Source organism: Lutzomyia longipalpis, chromosome 4 (assembly GCF_024334085.1).
Source record: "Lutzomyia longipalpis isolate SR_M1_2022 chromosome 4, ASM2433408v1".
NCBI classification, from domain to species: domain Eukaryota; kingdom Metazoa; phylum Arthropoda; class Insecta; order Diptera; family Psychodidae; genus Lutzomyia; species Lutzomyia longipalpis.
In genome coordinates, this window is record NC_074710.1 from 21,970,453 (window position 1) to 21,989,389 (window position 18,937).

The 18,937-nt window shown below is 33.9% G+C and overlaps 1 protein-coding gene across 1 annotated transcript; it reads left to right on the top strand.

Moving 5' to 3' along the window:
* Positions 1-317: 317 nt before the first annotated feature.
* On the top strand, positions 318-18,581 carry LOC129794898 (uncharacterized). The gene is made up of 6 exons (XM_055835812.1): positions 318-584; positions 8,499-8,677; positions 13,067-13,356; positions 14,701-15,215; positions 15,286-15,764; positions 16,834-18,581. The coding sequence occupies exons 2-6, from the start codon at positions 8,611-8,613 to the stop codon at positions 17,364-17,366; spliced, it is 1,884 nt and encodes a 627-aa protein (XP_055691787.1). The 5' UTR covers positions 318-584; positions 8,499-8,610; the 3' UTR covers positions 17,367-18,581.
* Positions 18,582-18,937: the final 356 nt, after the last annotated feature.

The following is an 18,937-nucleotide window of genomic DNA, read 5'->3' on the forward strand; positions in this document are numbered from 1 at the left end:
ATGTTGAGGAAGTCTATCTTTATTTTCTCAGCGAAACTTTTCTCCTCTCCGGACATTTTCTTTTTCTGTTTCTATTTTACGAGAGCGCGAAAGGGTTAAATACGTTCTTAGGGCGTGGCTATGCTGCAACATTTATTTGAATAGAAAATTTAGGTAAAGGCGGGAAAAGGCGCCAAACATGTTGATCATCCCTGCATGAAGTTCATTCATATGGCTTATTTTCACGCACACACGTAGTAAATTCTCAATGGGCATGTGTAGTAGTGTAGTTCGTCGTAGTCGCTTCAGTGTACTTCTCGGTAGTTCGGTTCGCTTGTGTCATCAGTCAATCGGCAGTATTCGAAGCAAGTGGTCGGTGATTTCACAATTTTTAGTGCTTTTCATGTCAAGTCACTGAAAGAGAATATAATTTTGTGTTAAGAAAAAAAGAAGGAGTTGAGCATAAAAATACACCGGGAAAGAATAAATCAAATCCCGGCCGCATTTTGTGATCTCTTAGCCTCTACCGCAGTGGATATTATTTTAAAATACTCACACTATTCTTCGCTTTTTTATCTGCCACACCAGGAGTTATTGCTCAAAGTGTAAGTATTGCGAAAAAATTGTGATTTGGGAGGTTTTTTTTTTGGGTGGAATTTTAGGGGGTGTAGAGAAGGTATCAATGAGGGGGTGTGGTGTGAAAATCACGAGGGTTGCCTTTGGTGGATTTTAGTTGAGGAAAAATCCCCCATTTTGAGCCAGAGTTTCGTCGCGAAGTAGAACTTTCAGGGAAGATTAATCAATAAAATCCACATAGAGGCTCTTTCATATCAATTTAGCTTTTTTTTTCGTTTCATATTAAAGCTCTGCGGTTTATCTGCAATCTCTCTGTGATTTTTTTTAGCTATGTGGTTTTATGGAAAAAAATACGTTTCATGTGAATTTCCCAGAAAAAAAAATCCATTCGTTTCGCCCACTTTCTCCAGAAAAATGTTCAAAGTGCATTGTGTGGAATTTCTTGGGATAGGAGACAACAAAAATTTCCAATACACGCGTTCGTCCTTGCAGGAGAGGTTATGTATCCTGCGTGGAGCACGCAAATGGGGGTAGAATTAACCCCTAAATCTCACTCTAAGAAAATTCTTAAGAGAGCTCTCACAGTTCTCAATTTTCCATGACATGCAGAAAATTATCATTTCATCTATATACATACATAATATCACAGTATATATAACATAGTACAGACAGCATTATTTACCCTGTCAATTTTAATTGCACAATTTACCTATAATTCCTCATCTGGCATCGCGCGAACACCGTTAAAATAAACTAAAGAATTCTCTGTAAATATTTAGATGCATAATAAAAAATTTTCAAATGCTTATTTCTCCATGCCAAAGAACTTCCCTCCTCCCCTTCTCCCGCATGAAAAGCAGATAGGAGATATTTTAATGAACCAATTGAGCGATTTCTTGTTAATATTTCTTTCTTTCCTTTTTGCCATTCAATCGTCTTTCGCAATTGTCCACGAAGAAAAAAAAATGAAGATCTTTAGTTGAAAAAAAAAGAAGCAAAAAAAATGCGAATATATTTATCTTTTATTTTTTTCTTCTTCATTCAACACTCGGTTACAATTCAAGGCCAGCGAGTTCAATAGAATATAATTAAATTCATAGAGCTCGATTTACATAACGCTCATCTTTCCTGATTTATTTCTTTTTATTTTATTATATTTGTATGTAGTGTAGTGATTTATTTGAGTGTACAATAAAACACTATTTATATACAAATCCATTTTATTGTTGCAATTTAATCGATGTAATAGCCATTGGTGTGAAATTAACCCCTCTGTGGCATATGCTTAATTAATAGGTGCGATGTAGAAGCATTTGCGTTTGAAGTGGGACTCTATTGGGGGGAGATTAGAGTGGATAAAATTTAATCAATCTATTGCATTACAACAATTTCAATACATTTTCCACAACTCTCAGATTTTTATTGAAAATTTTATTAAAAAAGACATTTTTTATTTAATTTAATATTTAAAATTTTAATTTTAATATCATTTTAATGAATTGGATGAGCTTAAAAGTTACAAAAAAAATCACTGAAGAGAGTTTTCTATATATTATCTGATACTTGAGATTGCAAAAGTTCACCAAAATTGTTTAAAAAAAAATTGTAAACGGGCTGATTAACCCTTTAAGGATCGTCGAGATTTCTAACCTAAAACCTTTGACGTAAATTGTCTCTCATAAAGAAAATGTTTTTCCAAGTTTCCTTTTGACGAACTTAAAGTAATGAAACTTTCCTACATATGTACATATGTATTGTAGAATTTATCACGAAATATTAAACAGATTTTTTATTTCTATGGCTATTGAAAAAAGTCAAATTGGCCAAGGTGGCCAGGAAAATAGTCCAATTGGTAAAATTACCTCCAAATCTCGAATTTTTATATTTAAATTGACCTATTCTTAATTTTTTATTCTGAGCAGAAAGTATTAGCTAAAAATTTGAAAAATTGAAACCAAAATGAACCCGAAAGGGTTAAGCTTAATACAGCAACGCTTACATTTTGCAATTTTTATCAAAATTTACTTAAGAAAAAGTATTTATTTCAACAAATATAGTAATGCAAATGGGTTAATAACTCATATTTCAAGCACAACATTTCCTGGTTTTCTGTTAGATAATTTACCAAATACCTTTTCTTCGTGATGGCGAAGCAACGTCTATTGCTTCCGGTGCAATCTAAACAATTTATCTAACCCAGATTTTAATTTTAAAGATTTCAGAGAAATAATGAAATTAATTATTTTCATAATATTATTTCCATTTGCGTCAAAAGTTTATTTTGACAAAATTAACACGCATGAATTTCCCTAACGCCACTAAACCGTGGAGTGAGCTTTCTGCATTTACAGAATGCATTCTAGAGAGAGACATCCCACTTCTCATTAAACAAAATGTTTAATTCGCCAATGATTTCCTTTATTTATAGATGAATCATTTTGTTTGTTTAGACGACTAATATACATGGGTATATGTGCACACACAGCATTTATATTTTTAGGGTCTCCTATTCTACATTATATTGAGAGGATTGGAGCAAAGATCTCTAAATTGTTCTCTCTCTCTGCAATCTTCTCACATATTAATGAATTCTTCGTTCGCATGAGAACAAAAAACAAATCTTCCTTCTTACGTTGATGATGATGGTTTATTTAAAAGAAAAAGGGAATTTAGAACAGGAAACACTCTACACCAATTACTTCCTTAATGTACACGATCTTCGTTTTTCTTCTCATATTTTATAATGAAAGTCACACAAATGTTTTAACCCTTTCATCACGAAATTTTTTAGCTATTTTGTGTTGTCTTTTAAGTTTTGAGTTTGTTTCAATATAAAATTTATAATTATATTTTTTGCTAGGATATTATTATTCATTCCATATCAATACATCAATACAAATACTCACTCTATGAGCAGATTAACATTTGCGTTTCTTTAAGAAATCCTTCAAAAATCTTTAGAAAGACATTTTACTTATCCTCATAATCTTTCTTGAATTTGTGAGAATAAATTAAAAATCCCCCTACAATATATTTTATCCATTAGAGATGAAAGGGTTAACGCAATATAGAGATGTGTGACCTCATAAAGTCAACTAGAAGTGAATTTATTAATTATGCCTGGGTAAATTTTCTTCTCTTAGCATAATTGGTGATTTTGGTGCAGCCAAAAGTACTGGCAGAATGTCATTAAATAATACGTCAAGAGATGCAAGTTAAAATGGGGAGTGTAAAATATTAATCATTTGTGAGTAATTTTGAGCACCTCTCTGGCACATGTAGCTAATTCGAGGGATTTTATTTCTAACGTGCGTTCTACCCCCTTGAGAGGCCCGCCCACGAGGAACATTACCAAGGGGCGTGTAACTTCATTGATGAAAAAAAAATAATTGAAAAAAAACCCCGCCGTTACAATTGGTGGCAGCGATGGGATTCAAACTACACCTATGAAGATTTTTTTTTAGTAAGTTCTCCGAATATTTTTATTCAGATAAATATCCCTCGAATAGTTTTTATCGGTTTAATTTTAATACCTTTTCTGATTGAATTTAATACTTTTTTTTTGCTTTTGAATTTAGTTCCTTTTAGGTTTAAATGTCTTTTTATGCGGAAATTTAGTACTTTTTAAGCTTTTACTTCTCAAACTAAGCCTGTTAAGGACTGAAAATTGAATAATATTTTTTTTAGGTTTAATTTAGTAGTCTTTCGGCTTCTATTTAATTCTTTTTTGGGATTATTTTAGTATCTTTTGGGCTTGAATTAAGCACTTATCGGGCTTGAACTAAGAACTTTATAAGCTTGAAATAAATACTTTTCAGGCTTGAATTGAGTACTTATCAGCCTTGAGTTACGCACTTTTCAGGCTTGAACTAAGAACTTTTTAAGCTTAAATCGCTTAAATTAAGCATTTTTTAGGCTTACTTAAGCGCCTTTTAAACTTGAATTGAGTACTTTTCATGCTTAAAAATTTTTATATTCAAAAACATCATATGGATTTAGTTAAAAGAAGAGTTTTAAAACTTTTAGTGCGTCGTTTCAGGAATTTCAGTTGAGAATTAACTTTTATATAAAATTTTGAAGACAGACTTTGTGCAAATTTCAAAAAAATCCTAGACATGTCTGGGTTAATTTAAAAATTATGCTTCTTTGAGATTTTCCAATTAAAATAAATCTAAATTCTAATGTAAATAATAAACATTTCTCTGAATTTTTTTTGCCTTATCTTCATTAAGCTCTTGGCCCCTTGAAGTCTACAACAAACTCCCTTGTTCCATTTCTTAGGCGTGCCTGTGTCTCTTGAGCCCATGGGCTAATTCTGTCTTTTCGAATCAACACAAGAAAGTTTAAATTGAACTTTTATCTTCGTCGAGACTTTGCTTTTTCACACCTAATTTTTCCATCTCGCATGTCATTTTTTTCTTCTTGGAAATCATTTTAATTTTTCTCACTTAATATTTTGCAAAATTTCACAACATCTGACATGGAAAAATGATTAAGAGGCCTATCACAAAAATGCCAATAAATTTTCAAAAGAAGAAATATTAAAGTTGTAGGAGAAAAACTCGCGATGGGTTCGTTTTTCCTCTCAAAATTACGAAAGAGGCCAAATAGTCTCAAAGAAAATAAATCTTTCCCTGCTTTTGTGACAAACTTTTTCTTGTTTATAATCATTCAAGTGACTTTTTATTGTGTTGCGCGCGGCGAAATGAGCGCGGGAAAAGTGCGAAAATATCCCAAAATAATTTTATTAACAAAAAAACCCCATGGCACAGAATCAAAACACTTTCTTATATCGCACAATTATTCTTTCGGGTTTGAGAACTTTGTGCGCCACACTTAATTGTTCTAGTTTCATTAAATTCTACGAAATTATTGCTTAATTTCATTTCTGATAATGTAAATTTATTTACATAAAAAATAAATTAAATCAGATTATTGAGCATTTTTTTGTGGTATGTTGCAATTCATTGACCTTCTCTCGTTTTGAAGGCGTATATGGAAAATTGCAAAATTCCACCCCAGACTCTATAATTGCCGCCTCAGCAAAAAAAAGGCACATAAAATATATATTTCAATTGGCGCTCATTAGAGCATATTTTTTGTGCATATCGAGCCGTCCTTTCATTTTTTTCTCATTCTATTAATGCTTTCTATATATGAATGGAGATTGTGCGCTATCGTGTGGTATGTGATAAGGAGAAACTCCAATTGAAATGCTAGTTAATGCCATCTACTCACTAAGGAATGACTGATAATGCCGCACAATATTGAAATTTTCCATTGAACTTGCTGCGAGTTATGTATAACAAAATTATCAAGCGCCGCGGGGCAAATCATTCGGCAGAAACAAGTACTTGAGGTTTTAATTTGTGAATAAATTTAGAAAATATTAAATTTTTGCTTTAAACTTGTTCCTGTTTTAACTTAATTAACCCAGCTTTGCTCATTGTACTATAAACTACACTTAAAATTTTCTTTTAATTATAAATTTCAGTTTAGGCATAGCCTCTGATAAAAAAGCTCAATAATTATTTGCATACTTGCTCAAAAAATGCAAAGAATGACGTCACCATAGTGTTTTTGTTTCTCTTAATGTATGTATATAATATGTTTAATACTTAATGCGTATAATGGTGTCTTGTAAAAACTGATCAATGAAACATTATAACACATGTTTCACAAGTTCATGGTGACGTCATCCTTTGCATTTTTGGGCTGTTACTATCGAATCAATAGAAGTTCTCATGTTTTTTTTTTAATTACTCTTTCTTTATAATTGTGGATTAATAAAATAAAAGCTTTCAACTTCTTAAATCATATTAAGTTTAACGAGTGCAACTAGAAAATCTTTCGAAAGTTCCGAAATAAAAAAATGAATACCCCCTTTATAAACATTTAATCCTTTAAGTATATATTGGAGTAGAAGTGAAAGGCTTGAGATGTAATTTTGTAAAACAATGTGTCTAATCATTTAATTTTATATAACTTCTTAGGAATTTTTTCTCCAACTGACGTCATTTGTAGATAAATAGTGTGCAATTAGTATGAAAATCTGTCCTTCATTCTGCGCTGCAATTGCAAATTGAAAAGCGTCATTAATAAAATTGGAGACTTGTGTTGAATTTACTTTTTTTTTTTCAATGAAAAAATCAACTTGAGTCAGCACAATTTTGTGCGCAATTAATCATAAAATTGATAAATGATTAGATTTGTGATTAATTTTTATCATTTTGTGGATTCCGCGGGTGCTTCTGAGAAACATTCAAATGGAGAGGAGGAAGTACTTGGGTCCACACAAATCACAAGTTGGACCTTCAACTAATACAAAGGACAATTAATTCCGACAGAATAAATAATCATGAATTATTATTGATGGACATGACTGTGTCCTTTTGGTTTGCCCGATAATTTATGCAGACTACTGAATGTCGGAGGAGGAACAATTTTATTTGAATTAACCCACACGCATACACAAAATATATAATATTCCGGGCTCTGTGGGCTTTATCTGGCCAGCTGAAAATATCACTCAAAATACCGGCATTTTTTTAGGGGTGAAAATGGTCAAAATTGTGTATCATTAGAGTGAATGCCTTTCTTGTGTGTTCACCCAACTGTTGCCATGGGGAAACAACTCTCTGCCCCACGACGTCTCTTGATAGTGCTTCCTAAAGTGGGACAATTTGACTATATAGATCAAATGTACTTCTATGTAAGGCACTATGCTGACTGAGGGACTCACGAGGGGTTAACCAGGCAGATGAATTTTTGCGCCTTAATCGATATTGACAACTTGGCACAAATTTTTAATAAATCGCCATTCGCGTTTTGTTGGTGAGACAATTTAATTGAATATTGATTTAGTCTACATGAACCAAGGGCAAAAGCTTTTCATATTGCAGTTAAGTTAAAGAATAGCTTATGTATATTTTGAAATTCATCTGATTTTAAGCTGATTTCGACCAGAAAAATCAAAAAATCTTTCATAATTAAGTTTATTAATATTTTAAAAAGAGATATTGGTCAGTTCTTCTGATTTTAAGTCTCAAAGTCAGTGAATTTGACGGATTTGAAAAGAACGGATTTTCGGAATATTTATTCATTTAATGCCCTGAGGAAAAACTTACACTTATAGTCCAAAACGTCGAATTTAAATAAAAATTAATTCAAATTCTTTCAGTTAAAATTTCTTTTCTATTAAATCTCTGATATTGCACTGATTTCGACGAAGAAAATTATTCAACGGGTTTCTTTTAAAGACAAGAATTTTCAACCGTGCAAATTTTATACTATAAAAAAATTGTTCAGAATTCGATCAGCGGGGGGGGGATGATTAAATGCAATTGTTTGCATACAGCGACATTTCGAAAATGTTTATTTTCTTCTTCAGGCTCTCATTGAATTTTAATAGAGTTTCTGAGTTGAAAAATATGTGATATCATACTGATTTCGACCCATAAAATTAATTCAAATTGATTTTACAATAAATTCCAATGTAGTTAAACACCCCCTGGTTGAGGGCTTTTAGGTGACGCCGCGTGAGCTTTTTGGGGGACACGACTTCTCTCAGCTTTTCATTCACGTGTCGCCCAATTTAAAAATGTCTCAATGACTTTGAAGCGTCAGACGGTACAATGATTGGGAGATTAGTATACACGCTGTTTGGGTCACAAATCAAAATTTTCAAAGGGACTTCTTTTTGCAAGTTGCATGAATCTTAATATAAAATTAATCTTTTGGGGGCAGGTGTTTGGCCACTAAATTGTGAGTGACTCAGGCAGGCGCATTGACAAAAATAGCTAAAATTTAATTTCCGGTCCACTTCTACGACTTTTCCCAGCACGTGGGGGGGGGGGGCAATTTTTCCTTGGACGTTACAAAATTTCCATTTGATGCCATTTTAGACAAAATCATCTCTAATGTGATCTTTTGCCCTTTTTCAGGAGGCACACGAGTGGATGTGTATTCAAATGACTACACCAAACACGAATGCCAATTAATTAGAGGTGAACTTTCAAGGGACACGGCCCACGCTTGAAAAACAAATAAAAAAAAATGAGGGACCTCAACACAAAATGCTCGGTGACCAAGGAAACAATCTACAGAGACGTGGTGGTTGTAGGTAAGTTAAAGAAGAAAAAAAGCAAAAGAAGAAAATGAGAGCGTGAAGTTTCCTTTCAAGGAAAATCATTTGTTTCTACCAAAAATGCCCCAACTATTCAGCAAAATCGACAAATTCACGCTCCATGGGAAATCCTGAAGGTTTTCCATTTTTATTCTTCCTCATCACATGAAATTATTGCCCAACTGACGAATAAAAAAAAAGAAAAACCTTCAAGCTCAATTCAATAGATAATGTTCTTTTTCTATATATTTTTAGAAGATGAAAAAAATTGTTGATTTTAGAGCAGAGCTTTGTATGAAAAATTATCACGCTGAACAAATATAGGAGTAACACTTTGAATGGAAATTAAAGTGCTAACAGAGTTGAATATGCATTTTAGGAAAATTTTTCTAGATCATGATTAATGAAAAAGTTGGTAATAACGAACTATTCGAGCTTTTAACATTTTCTTCCATTAAATTCTTTGAAGGAACAGATTTAATTTGATTTAATTAGCGTTCATCTTCAACTTTTGAATGAAGCTCTTGAAAATAATGGCGGATTTTTCAGTTTATTGTTTACATTTTACCATAATTTCTTAATTTTTTTTATCAAATGAACACTTTCTCGCCATTTTCTCTACAAGAATGTCAATTTTTGAGTATTTTTTTTTGATTTTTTTTAAATGAATTTAAATTAAATAAGAATCTTTTCACCCGGATTTTACACTCGTAAAATTTTCTCTTTAACTCTGAGTGCGTAAAAATCACTTAAAAAGTTTTTATTTTCTCAAAAATTCGATTAATATTCAACTAAAGGAATAATTTTAAAACTTCTTACGTTATTTTTCAAGAATTTTGGTTGAAAATTGACTTTTCTAAATAGTTTTAACCCTTTCACGTCCATTTGAAACATAAAAATATTGAAACAAGCAGTTGATTTTACACTCTGGATGATTTCAGAGGACTGTCTGTATTTAAAACACTTTATTTGGTCTTTTCTGCTTAGTCTTTATACATTTTTAGGTTGTAAAAGTAATTAAATTCGAAAGAAAATCAAGAAAAAAAAAGATTTCACGTTTTACCCTTTTGCTTCCACGTGAAACATTGAAACATGGGCTCGTTTTAACACGACATTAATTCTTTGGATGGTCTCAGAGAACAATTCTCAGTTAGAACGTCTTCTTTGGCCTATTCTATGTAAATATAATGAATTTTTAACTTTAATAAAAACAATTAAATTCATTCGAATTCGACAGAGTAGAATGTTTCACGTTTGAGTCTACGTAAGACCAAAAGAACGCGAAAGGGTTAAGTTAACGTTAAATATAGTCAAAATCCTCAGCATATCTATGCGTTTAATAAAACGTATCAAGACTATCACCATAACATACAAACTCAATAGAGAAGATAAACTTTTATCTTTTATCTGGAGCCCTTTTAACTCTAATCTCTACCAACCACCTTTTCGTTCTCACCATTGCACAGCATTTTTTCGTAATTCCGTGCTTCATCTGGGAGTTTGAATAAAGTGATAAAAAAAAATCTAGATCACCTGATATAATCACGATATCACCCGCTATGCTGCCCTAGACGCGTGAGGTCTTGAGTAACGTTTATAAATAAAAAAATCCACCTCAAAGCGGAGCCCATTTGAGCTGCCGAAAAGCGATAAGAAGCTTGATATTCGTGAACTTTTCCGCGTAAGCGCGCGATCATTTTGGGCACGTGAAGAGAATTTAAAGTGATTTAATGTTGTCACGCTTCCTTCATTGCGTGCACGCGGGCGCGCAAAGAAATCGGGACATTTGGTATGAAAATCATGCAGTTCTTTTTGCGGCTTTTTGGATGAATCTTGTGTCATTCATCATGTACAATTAAAGAGCGTCAGTACTTCTTGACAGGGAGTCTCAATCCCCATTGACGCTCCAATCTGTTTTTTGGGACTTTAAGAAATGATATATTTCACAGTCACATCCATTCATCTCTCACAGGTTAATCTTAGAACTGTCTCGTCCCTCTCTCTCACACTCTACGTGAGAAAAAACTTCTTCCTCCCACCCTCCCACTCCGTATACTTAATTGAAAGATCTTCGACGTGGGAAGTTTGCAGGATGCAAGAAAAATGTCTTAAAGTGGATTTTCTGCAAAAAAAAAAAAAAGACTTTCCAGATTGAATTTCTTCTTCTTCATTTTTCTTCGAGAAAAGAAATCTTTTTCTCTGCGTGTGCGGTTTTTTTCACGCTCAACGAATGCGCGACAAAACATCTCATTGTACCGAATGTTGAGGCATGCCAAAAAATTTGCGATTTTATTTTTAATTCTTCCACCCGCACGCTTTTTTTTATGGCAGCTCTTTCTTCAGGTTCCTCATGATCTTCAGTGTCTTGTTTCTTATCGCTAAAAGATCATATGCGTTCAAGGAGACCTGCCCCCCTCCCACAACCACAGACGCGGAAAAAAGCACAGAAATAAATTATTTCGGAAATAAATCCTTTCAGTTGGTTTTCTCGGTTTTCTTGCAATGAAAAATGATAATAAAAACACAGAGAATGCAGATAATTAAAGAATATTTTTCCTGTTGAATTGCATTTCCAAATTAAGCTTTTAATGAAGAAAAAATTCAGAGGCGTAGGCAGAAATCTATTCTTAGGGGATTTTTTTTAAAGATCATTGGATTCATTATCATTGAACTAAGCCAATTCTAGCAACAAATGTCATCTATTAAAAAAAAAGCGTCAAACGTTAGAAAATTAAATACAGTTTAAAAAAAAACGTCAAATTTTAAAAATAAACATTAAAAGAAATTTCAACTGTTATAAGACAAACGACAAATAAAAGGAAATCTTGACAAGGTGTTATAATCTAATTAATAACTTTGGACAATTTTATTCATGCAATTCTAACGTTTGACATTTGTTTTCAAAGGTTTAACGTTTTTTATTTACTATTAAACGTTTATTTTAACGAGTAATGTTCTTATCTAGCGATAAATGATTTTTTTCTTTTGTTTGACAATGGTTTTTGAATATTAACAACAAACTATATTAACTTTGACGTCAGTTTTCTGTTTGACTTTTCTAACATTTTATCGTTTCCTATCATTCATTGTCTGGCTTTTAACAATTTAATTTTTATTAAACGAATGGATTTTTGACATTTCTTTCTGAAGCTTGACGTTTTATTTCTTTCACATGTTTGATGTTTCTTTCAACGCTTGACATTTCTTTTAACGTTCGACGTCTTTGTACAACTTTCTAGCATTTCACGTTTTAGATTTACTCTGACGTTTTTCTAAAACTTTTTTTATCGTTTGACATTTCTTTTTAAACGATTGTCACTTGCCTTTTATAATTTGATTAATCTTTTCTGCTATTTGACGTTATTTTTTTTTACGTTTGCCGATTATTTTTTTTATTATTATTTGACGTTTATTCTAAAAATTATTTCTTTAATTTTCTTTAAATTGCATTATCTTCTAGAATGTTTATATTATCAGAAAATTTTCCTTGACTACGCCACTGAAACAATACATTATTTTGTCTAATTCCGAGACATCTACAGAGCTCCATATTGTCTAGGATAATTTATGCTCAAAAAATGCTCCAAACTTGCGCTCTAAAGAATTCCTCTTTGATGTTCAATCCTCTCTCAGCATTGAACTTGTAAGCATTCTTGTGATTTTTCCGCATCCTCGCGAAATTTCAAACATTCCCACCCATTTTCCCGCGGCCGCTTTTACGATCGCACAAAACAATTAATGGAGGAGGATGTATTTTGAACTTCAGCGACACTGGACGTGAAAATTGCTCATGAAGAAAAACCCAGGAAAAAAGAGTCAAATGTAAATATTTACACTTGTGTGCCATTCTTTTTTTCGCACAAAACATTCTCCAATGTCTCGCTCGATCCTGAACTTGAGAGCCCCGCGGGGGCTATATATATACAAAATTGCAAAAGAAAAATTAAAAGCTCCCCAGTGGAGACGCCTGGTTGTGCATGGGGCGTGATGTTTTATTTTTCTTCTGGGGGCATTTTATTCTCTCTCCGTCAGTCAAGAGTGTGTGGCACTTTCTGGATGAATCACCCACGTGTATTGCGCCCACGGTGTGTAAATAAATAATATTGTGGCCGATGAATTTCGGAGGGAGGCATGACGATTTAAAAAAAAATAGAAACACCAGACACACGAGAGATTCCATCAATGAAATTCTTTCGAGGGGCTTCGTTCATGATTTAAGATCAATTCTGACGTGATATTCACGAGAAAAATTCCTCACAGAGATTTAAATTCTCAAAATCCGGAAGTTGTGTATACACATTGCGAGACCCACAACAAGATTTTAAATTCAAAACAAGGTTCTTCCTTTATTTAAATTAAAATTTATTTATTTTGTGATTTTTCTAGGAAATGGCCCGAGTGGGATTGCGCTGTCGTTTATGCTAGCCGGGCATTGGCCGTATTGGAATCCAAAAGATGTCGATGCGCATCCCGATGAGCTTCTAAGGGCACGGCTAAACTATGCGGACAATCAAAAGAGCCTGGTGGAGCAAGATTTGGCCACACTGGCTGATGGCCTCGAGGGCAGGAGTACAAATCCAGTGAGCTTGCTCCTGGACAGTCTAACACATCCCTGTGCTGATCTTGGAATTGAATTGCCATCAATGCTCCACTACAAATACCATCCAGAGAAGAAGGTGAGTTGGAAGAAAATATTTTTGCGGATTAATAGGAGAGATTGGGGTCAATTGTAACGAGTGAAGGTTTCAAAAAACAGGGAAAATTTGCAAATTTTCTTTGAATAATTTTTAAAAATTCAACAGTTTGTTTCAACGGCAAGCGTTGTTTTCTTACATAAAATGTTTATTTTCAAAGTTTGACAATTCTTTTTTACCATTTGACGTTAGTTTTCTCTCGTTTGACAATTTTTTCCTGAGATTAGGCGATTTTTATTGGACATTTGGCGTTTATTTTAACGCCTGACGTTTTTTTTCTAACATTTAAGGTTTCTTAGAATAATTTGACGTTTCTTTTCTAATATTTGACATATCTGTTTTAGACTTTGACGTTTTTAATTGATAATTGGTGTAAACGACATTGAGTGATTCAAAAAGAGAGCTTTTTTGGGCTCCCCGGAAGCGTCGTAAATCAAGAAAATTTGCGTCTAGAGAACAAGATTTGCGTCTTGATTTACGACGCTTCCGGCGAGCCCAAAAAAGCTCTCTTTTTGAATTTGACGTTTTTATTCACATCTAATGTTTGCTATCTTACGTTTGAAAATTCTTTCTGATTTTGACGTTTTTTATTCAAACATTTCACGTTTGTTTTGACATCTGACGTTTGCTTTCTTACGTTTGACAATTCTTTATGATATTAGATGTTTTTTCTTCAAACATTTGGTATTTGTTTTAACGTTTGACATTTAGTGTTCTACTGTTTAAGATTTATTCTAGCGTTAAACGATCCATTCTAAACGTTTGTAATTTTTTAAACCGATTTATTGATTGAATTTTCATAAAATAATAATTAAATGTATAAAAGATTAGTTAATAGTCTAGACGTTTCGAGGGCTTTATTTTTCATTCATCAGGTCTTCAGATTTTCATAAATTAAAATTCTTTTACAAAAAATTATAAAACCATCACAATGATTCATTATTTTTGGCACGTCTCAGTAAACATATTTAAGTGTTTAACTTCCTCTTAATTTGCAATATGTCTGAATGAAATATTTCGTGAATTATTTTTTTGGCGCGAAAAGAGCTTTCGCGAATGTTGAATAAGAAGAAAAAAAGCGATGGGTTTTTGAACTCAAAGTTCATAGACTTGAGAGTGGGAATTTCATGGTCAACCACCTCAAGTTGCGATCAATCTGCGATCAGCCAGCCCAGCTCTTAACTCGTAGAAAAAAAAACCTCTTGCGTGCGATGATTCAACGCTATATAGAAATAGAGAGCTTTTGGAGCTTTTAGCAATACATATCGCTTCATTTTAAAATTTTTGAGAGATCTCTCTTATTCTTTTCTCTTAATTTTCTTGCAGGTGGATCATATTGTTATTGGAAAGGGAAAAGCCGGAGGATCGTGGCATAGGATGGATCCCAATTTGAGGACACTCTCCTTGTCTGCATGGATGTCACTGCCAGGAATGGATTTCAATGAGTGGGAAGCAAAGAATCCCCCCAAAGCAGCCCCTGAAGTTAATCACAGGGATGAGAACGGGGTGTGCTCATGTGGAAAGGCAATGAATGGTCACTGCCAGAGGGTTGATGTTGAGAATAATAATTTAGCCGAGGATTCAGCGGTGTGCCATCAGTGTGCCAAGAAGCGAAAACTGCCATCCCCAAGGAAGGCTTCAATTCGGCAGAATCACTCCAAAGAAGTCGAGACACGAGCACTCATTTCACGCGTTGCTGAGTACTACGAGAGCTACGTGAGGGAGATGGATCTGGAAAGGTACTTCATGAATGATGCCACAGTCACATCCATCACACCCTTCAGATGTCCTCCGCGTGAGCTCTGCGGGCGAGCTAATACAGCTCGATGGATTGTTAGTGGGTAAGATCTCTTAAATTAAGAGAAACAGTCTGCAACAAAACTAACCATTTTTTTTTAATTTTCCTTTCAGAATCCGCAAGAATAAACCTTTCACCATTTTGTGCCGAAATGTAGTTCTAGCCAATGGATCATCAGACCTAGCCAATCGTCTGGGGATTCGTGGGGAACGTCTAGCCATTCCATGGCTCAAGCACGAATTGCCGCATCTTGAGGCTGCCCTAGAGGCCATTCGACCTGCCGAAAGGCGCAACCTGAAGCCCGTTTTAATTGTCGGAGCCGGGCTCAGTGCAGCCGATGCCATAACAATCTGCCGGCAGTCTGGCATCCATGTTGTGCATGCTTTTCGCAGTCGAACAGCTGGACTCGATAAGATGCTACCTGGGAATGTCTATCCGGAATATCATGAAGTGCATCGGATGATGAAGACCCCACATGAGGCTCACAGCTGCTACACCCCATTGCCTGAGCATACAATTGCCGACGTTATCTCAGTGCCTTCCGCTTCTGGAGAAGAGAGACGTCGTGTCATTGTACGGCATATCAAGACAGGTAAGAGCGAATAAAGTATAAACAGCTCATCTCTTAAAATTAAGAGAACGTCAGTTTTGAATCTTAGCGCCTTTTGTGGCCATTTCTAGAAGTTTTCATGCTCTAGACAGTTGTAGGGCTTCTTGAAACCTTTCATTTGAGCTTTAGTTGGTCAAAATCGGTCAAGCCGTTCTCGAGTTATATCGAAAAAACACTTTTTGCTTTAAGCCGCCATATTTGCTAAAGGGCTTGACCGATTTTCAAGTATAAATTATTGATGAAAACGTCTCACTGAGCTCTGCAACATACATGTTTTCATGTTCTAGACGTTTGTAGATCTTCAACCTGTCAATTAAGTCCAATTTGATCAAAATCGGACAAGCCATTCAAGACTTATAAGAAAAAAGCTTTCAACTTTTGGCGGCCATATTGGCTTGATTGATTTTCAATATTTTCAAATATAGGCTGCCCAAGGGAGTAACCAGAATTCATTTCTGCGGGATATTCTTTATTGAAACATTAACCGTTACTCAAATTCAAAATAAAACAATAATTGTTAAAAAACAATTCAGAAGTTTAAACTAATCAAGATCAGAATACTTCTTTTGCTCCTTTTTTTTATATTTAACGGCTGTTGCATTTCTTAAGGAACCGTAAACCGTACAGCCAGAGATCGAAATACTGAACCTCATTATCTGCGGTTGAATTTTAATTTGAAACTTTTGACATTTTATTTAATTTTAACGTTTGACGTTTTTTTTTTTTAAAGTTTTTCGTATCTTTTCTAATGTTTGAAGTGATTTTTCTAACGTAAGACACTTTTCATAAATAGTATAAATGTCAAAGACTTCTTCTTTTTATTTTCTTTTGAGCTGGACGTCATTCCAAGCCCGAAATGTCAAAAACAGAAATCTCTATCTAATTATAAATGTCAAAAAACAAACGTCAAAGTAAAAAATTTCAAGAATAGACGATAATTTTTAAATTTCAAATTATTATTAATGTCAAAAAACAAACGTCAAAAAAATGTCAATGTAAACGTTAATTTTTAAATTTCAAAAGCTAACGTCGTTATTTCATTTCTTTCCAGGCGAAACTCGTGACTTTGAAGTGTCCTTCTGTGCTATCCTTATTGGTGCTCGTCCTGACCTACGATTCCTTACACCGTTGGCCACCCCAGCAGCTCATGCCATGGAAGACATCACCCCAGATTCGCCAATTGAGGAGAATCTCTCATTCTTCGGTCGTCAACTGGCTTGGTTTAAGAATCTCTGCGCCAAGTGCCGTCACATGAACTTCTGTGAGCGTGTTCGACGGCCAGAGTACAAAAAGATCTGTGGTCATAACTTTGAGAAAGACATGAAGGTGTGTGAATGCCCACCTAGGGCAACAAGAACTGCCTCAGAGGACACGGTAACGGGCCTAGGTCTCGGGGAAGACCCCCAAGCAGCCATTGATGGGAAAAATAACCCAATTGCCGTGGATAAGTACACAAATCATGTTCTACGGGGACCACCGGGACTCTTTGCCATGGGTCCCCTTGTTGGGGATAATTTTGTGAGATTCATCCCCGGTGGTGCCCTTGCCATTACATCAGCCCTCCAGAATCTCGAGAATGACTGAGTTTTGTTGGAGATGTGGAGCTTTTGGGAACACACACTTCGTGTTGCTCCGTCACATGATCGTTGACAGGAGCGTTTTTTGACATTTAGAGAGACAGTGACAGCTCCAAGCGCGGGAAAGTTTATCCTGCAATTGTGAAAGATGTTTTTCTTATGACACAGTTAGGGGGAAGAATTTAGAGGGGCATAATAATTATATTTCTGTGCGAGGATACATCCTTAGAGATCGCTCTTGGTGCTCATAAGATAACTTTTTTTTAAATGTATTTTTGACATTTCTTTGATGTATTGTACTTCTTTTATTTCTTTTTTAAGGTGTCGTTTTGAAAAAAAAAGAAAAACAATTTGTAAGATTTTATTTCTTAAAAATGTATTATTTTGTAAGTAAAAAAGAACCCGCAAGCTCAATTTGTACACGTGCGACTTTTTATGCCTATAAGGGAAGAATATTTTTGTATAAAAGAATTGTTGACTTTTCATTAGAATTCCTTATTGTTGAAAAATTGGCTTAAATGAATCAAATTAGGGAAAAATCATTAGAAAATTCAAAAGAGAAATATATTTTGAGTTTTTATTAAGTTAGTTTTCTGCGAAATTATCACCTCGCGTTTTTGGCATTGTGAAATTCGTGAAAAATATGGGCAAAAAGCAAAGAAAAAGTATCGAATTTATTGAAAATTTTGGAGCAAAGCTTTCTGTAGCAAAAATATGTTTGTTTTCAATGTTCTACAAAAGTTTGCCCAAAAAATATATCAGCAATCTTTTTTATTGCAAATTCTTCCTAATTAAAATTGCAACATTGTTGAAACTTAAACTCTTTTGCGACTAACATGAAACATTTAAATTCTAGTTTGAGTAATTTCTTCTGAGAGTTTTGTTAGAGAATTTTCTCAATGGAAAACGTCTTCTATGACCTCTTCTACGTAATTTTAAAGCTCTATTGTGTTGCAAAAATAATCAAAATAATTATGAATTAAAGAAAATACGATGTTTCATGTATGTTTCAGTCGATAGTTTGCAACTTAGTCGCGAGATGGTTGTGAAATAGTAACGAATAAGTCGCAAAAGGGTTTGTAGTAGAGAAAAAAATCTGTATTGTGAATAAAAAAAAACACCCCTTCTGAAGATTTTCGATAGACTGACGCAACAAAATGTACACTTTTAATGTATAAGAGTTTTGATCAAAAACATGATAAAGAAAATATATAACAACTGATCAATGTATTTTCTCATCACTCCTTCAAATGCAACCTTTTAACACACAAAAAAGGAATTTCCCCAACAACGATGGAAAACACTGAAAAAAAATGGTTCTTTACCCCCCCCACGGTTGTTGACAAATTAGAATTTTTAAATTGAAAAAAGAAGAAAATTCCAAATGAATTTTTTTCCGTGTGATCAAAATTATTGTTCTCACGAAATTCTTGCCAAAGATTATGCAAAAAAATTCTCTTTATTATGAAAATTGTTGTTGAATTTCTCAAATAAAAATTATTTTTATGTTCAAAATATCTTTTTCTTACCTTTCTACCTCTTCTTACATAGAAAAAAAATGCGAGAGAAGAAAATGCG

Coding starts and splice junctions, on each gene's coding strand:
- LOC129794898 (XM_055835812.1), top strand. CDS start 8,611: ATGAGGGACCTCAACACAAAATGCTCGGTGACCAAGGAAACAATCTAC. Junction 8,678..13,066: donor CAGAGACGTGGTGGTTGTAG/GTAAGTTAAAGA, acceptor TGATTTTTCTAG/GAAATGGCCCGAGTGGGATT. Junction 15,765..16,833: donor TGTACGGCATATCAAGACAG/GTAAGAGCGAAT, acceptor ATTTCTTTCCAG/GCGAAACTCGTGACTTTGAA.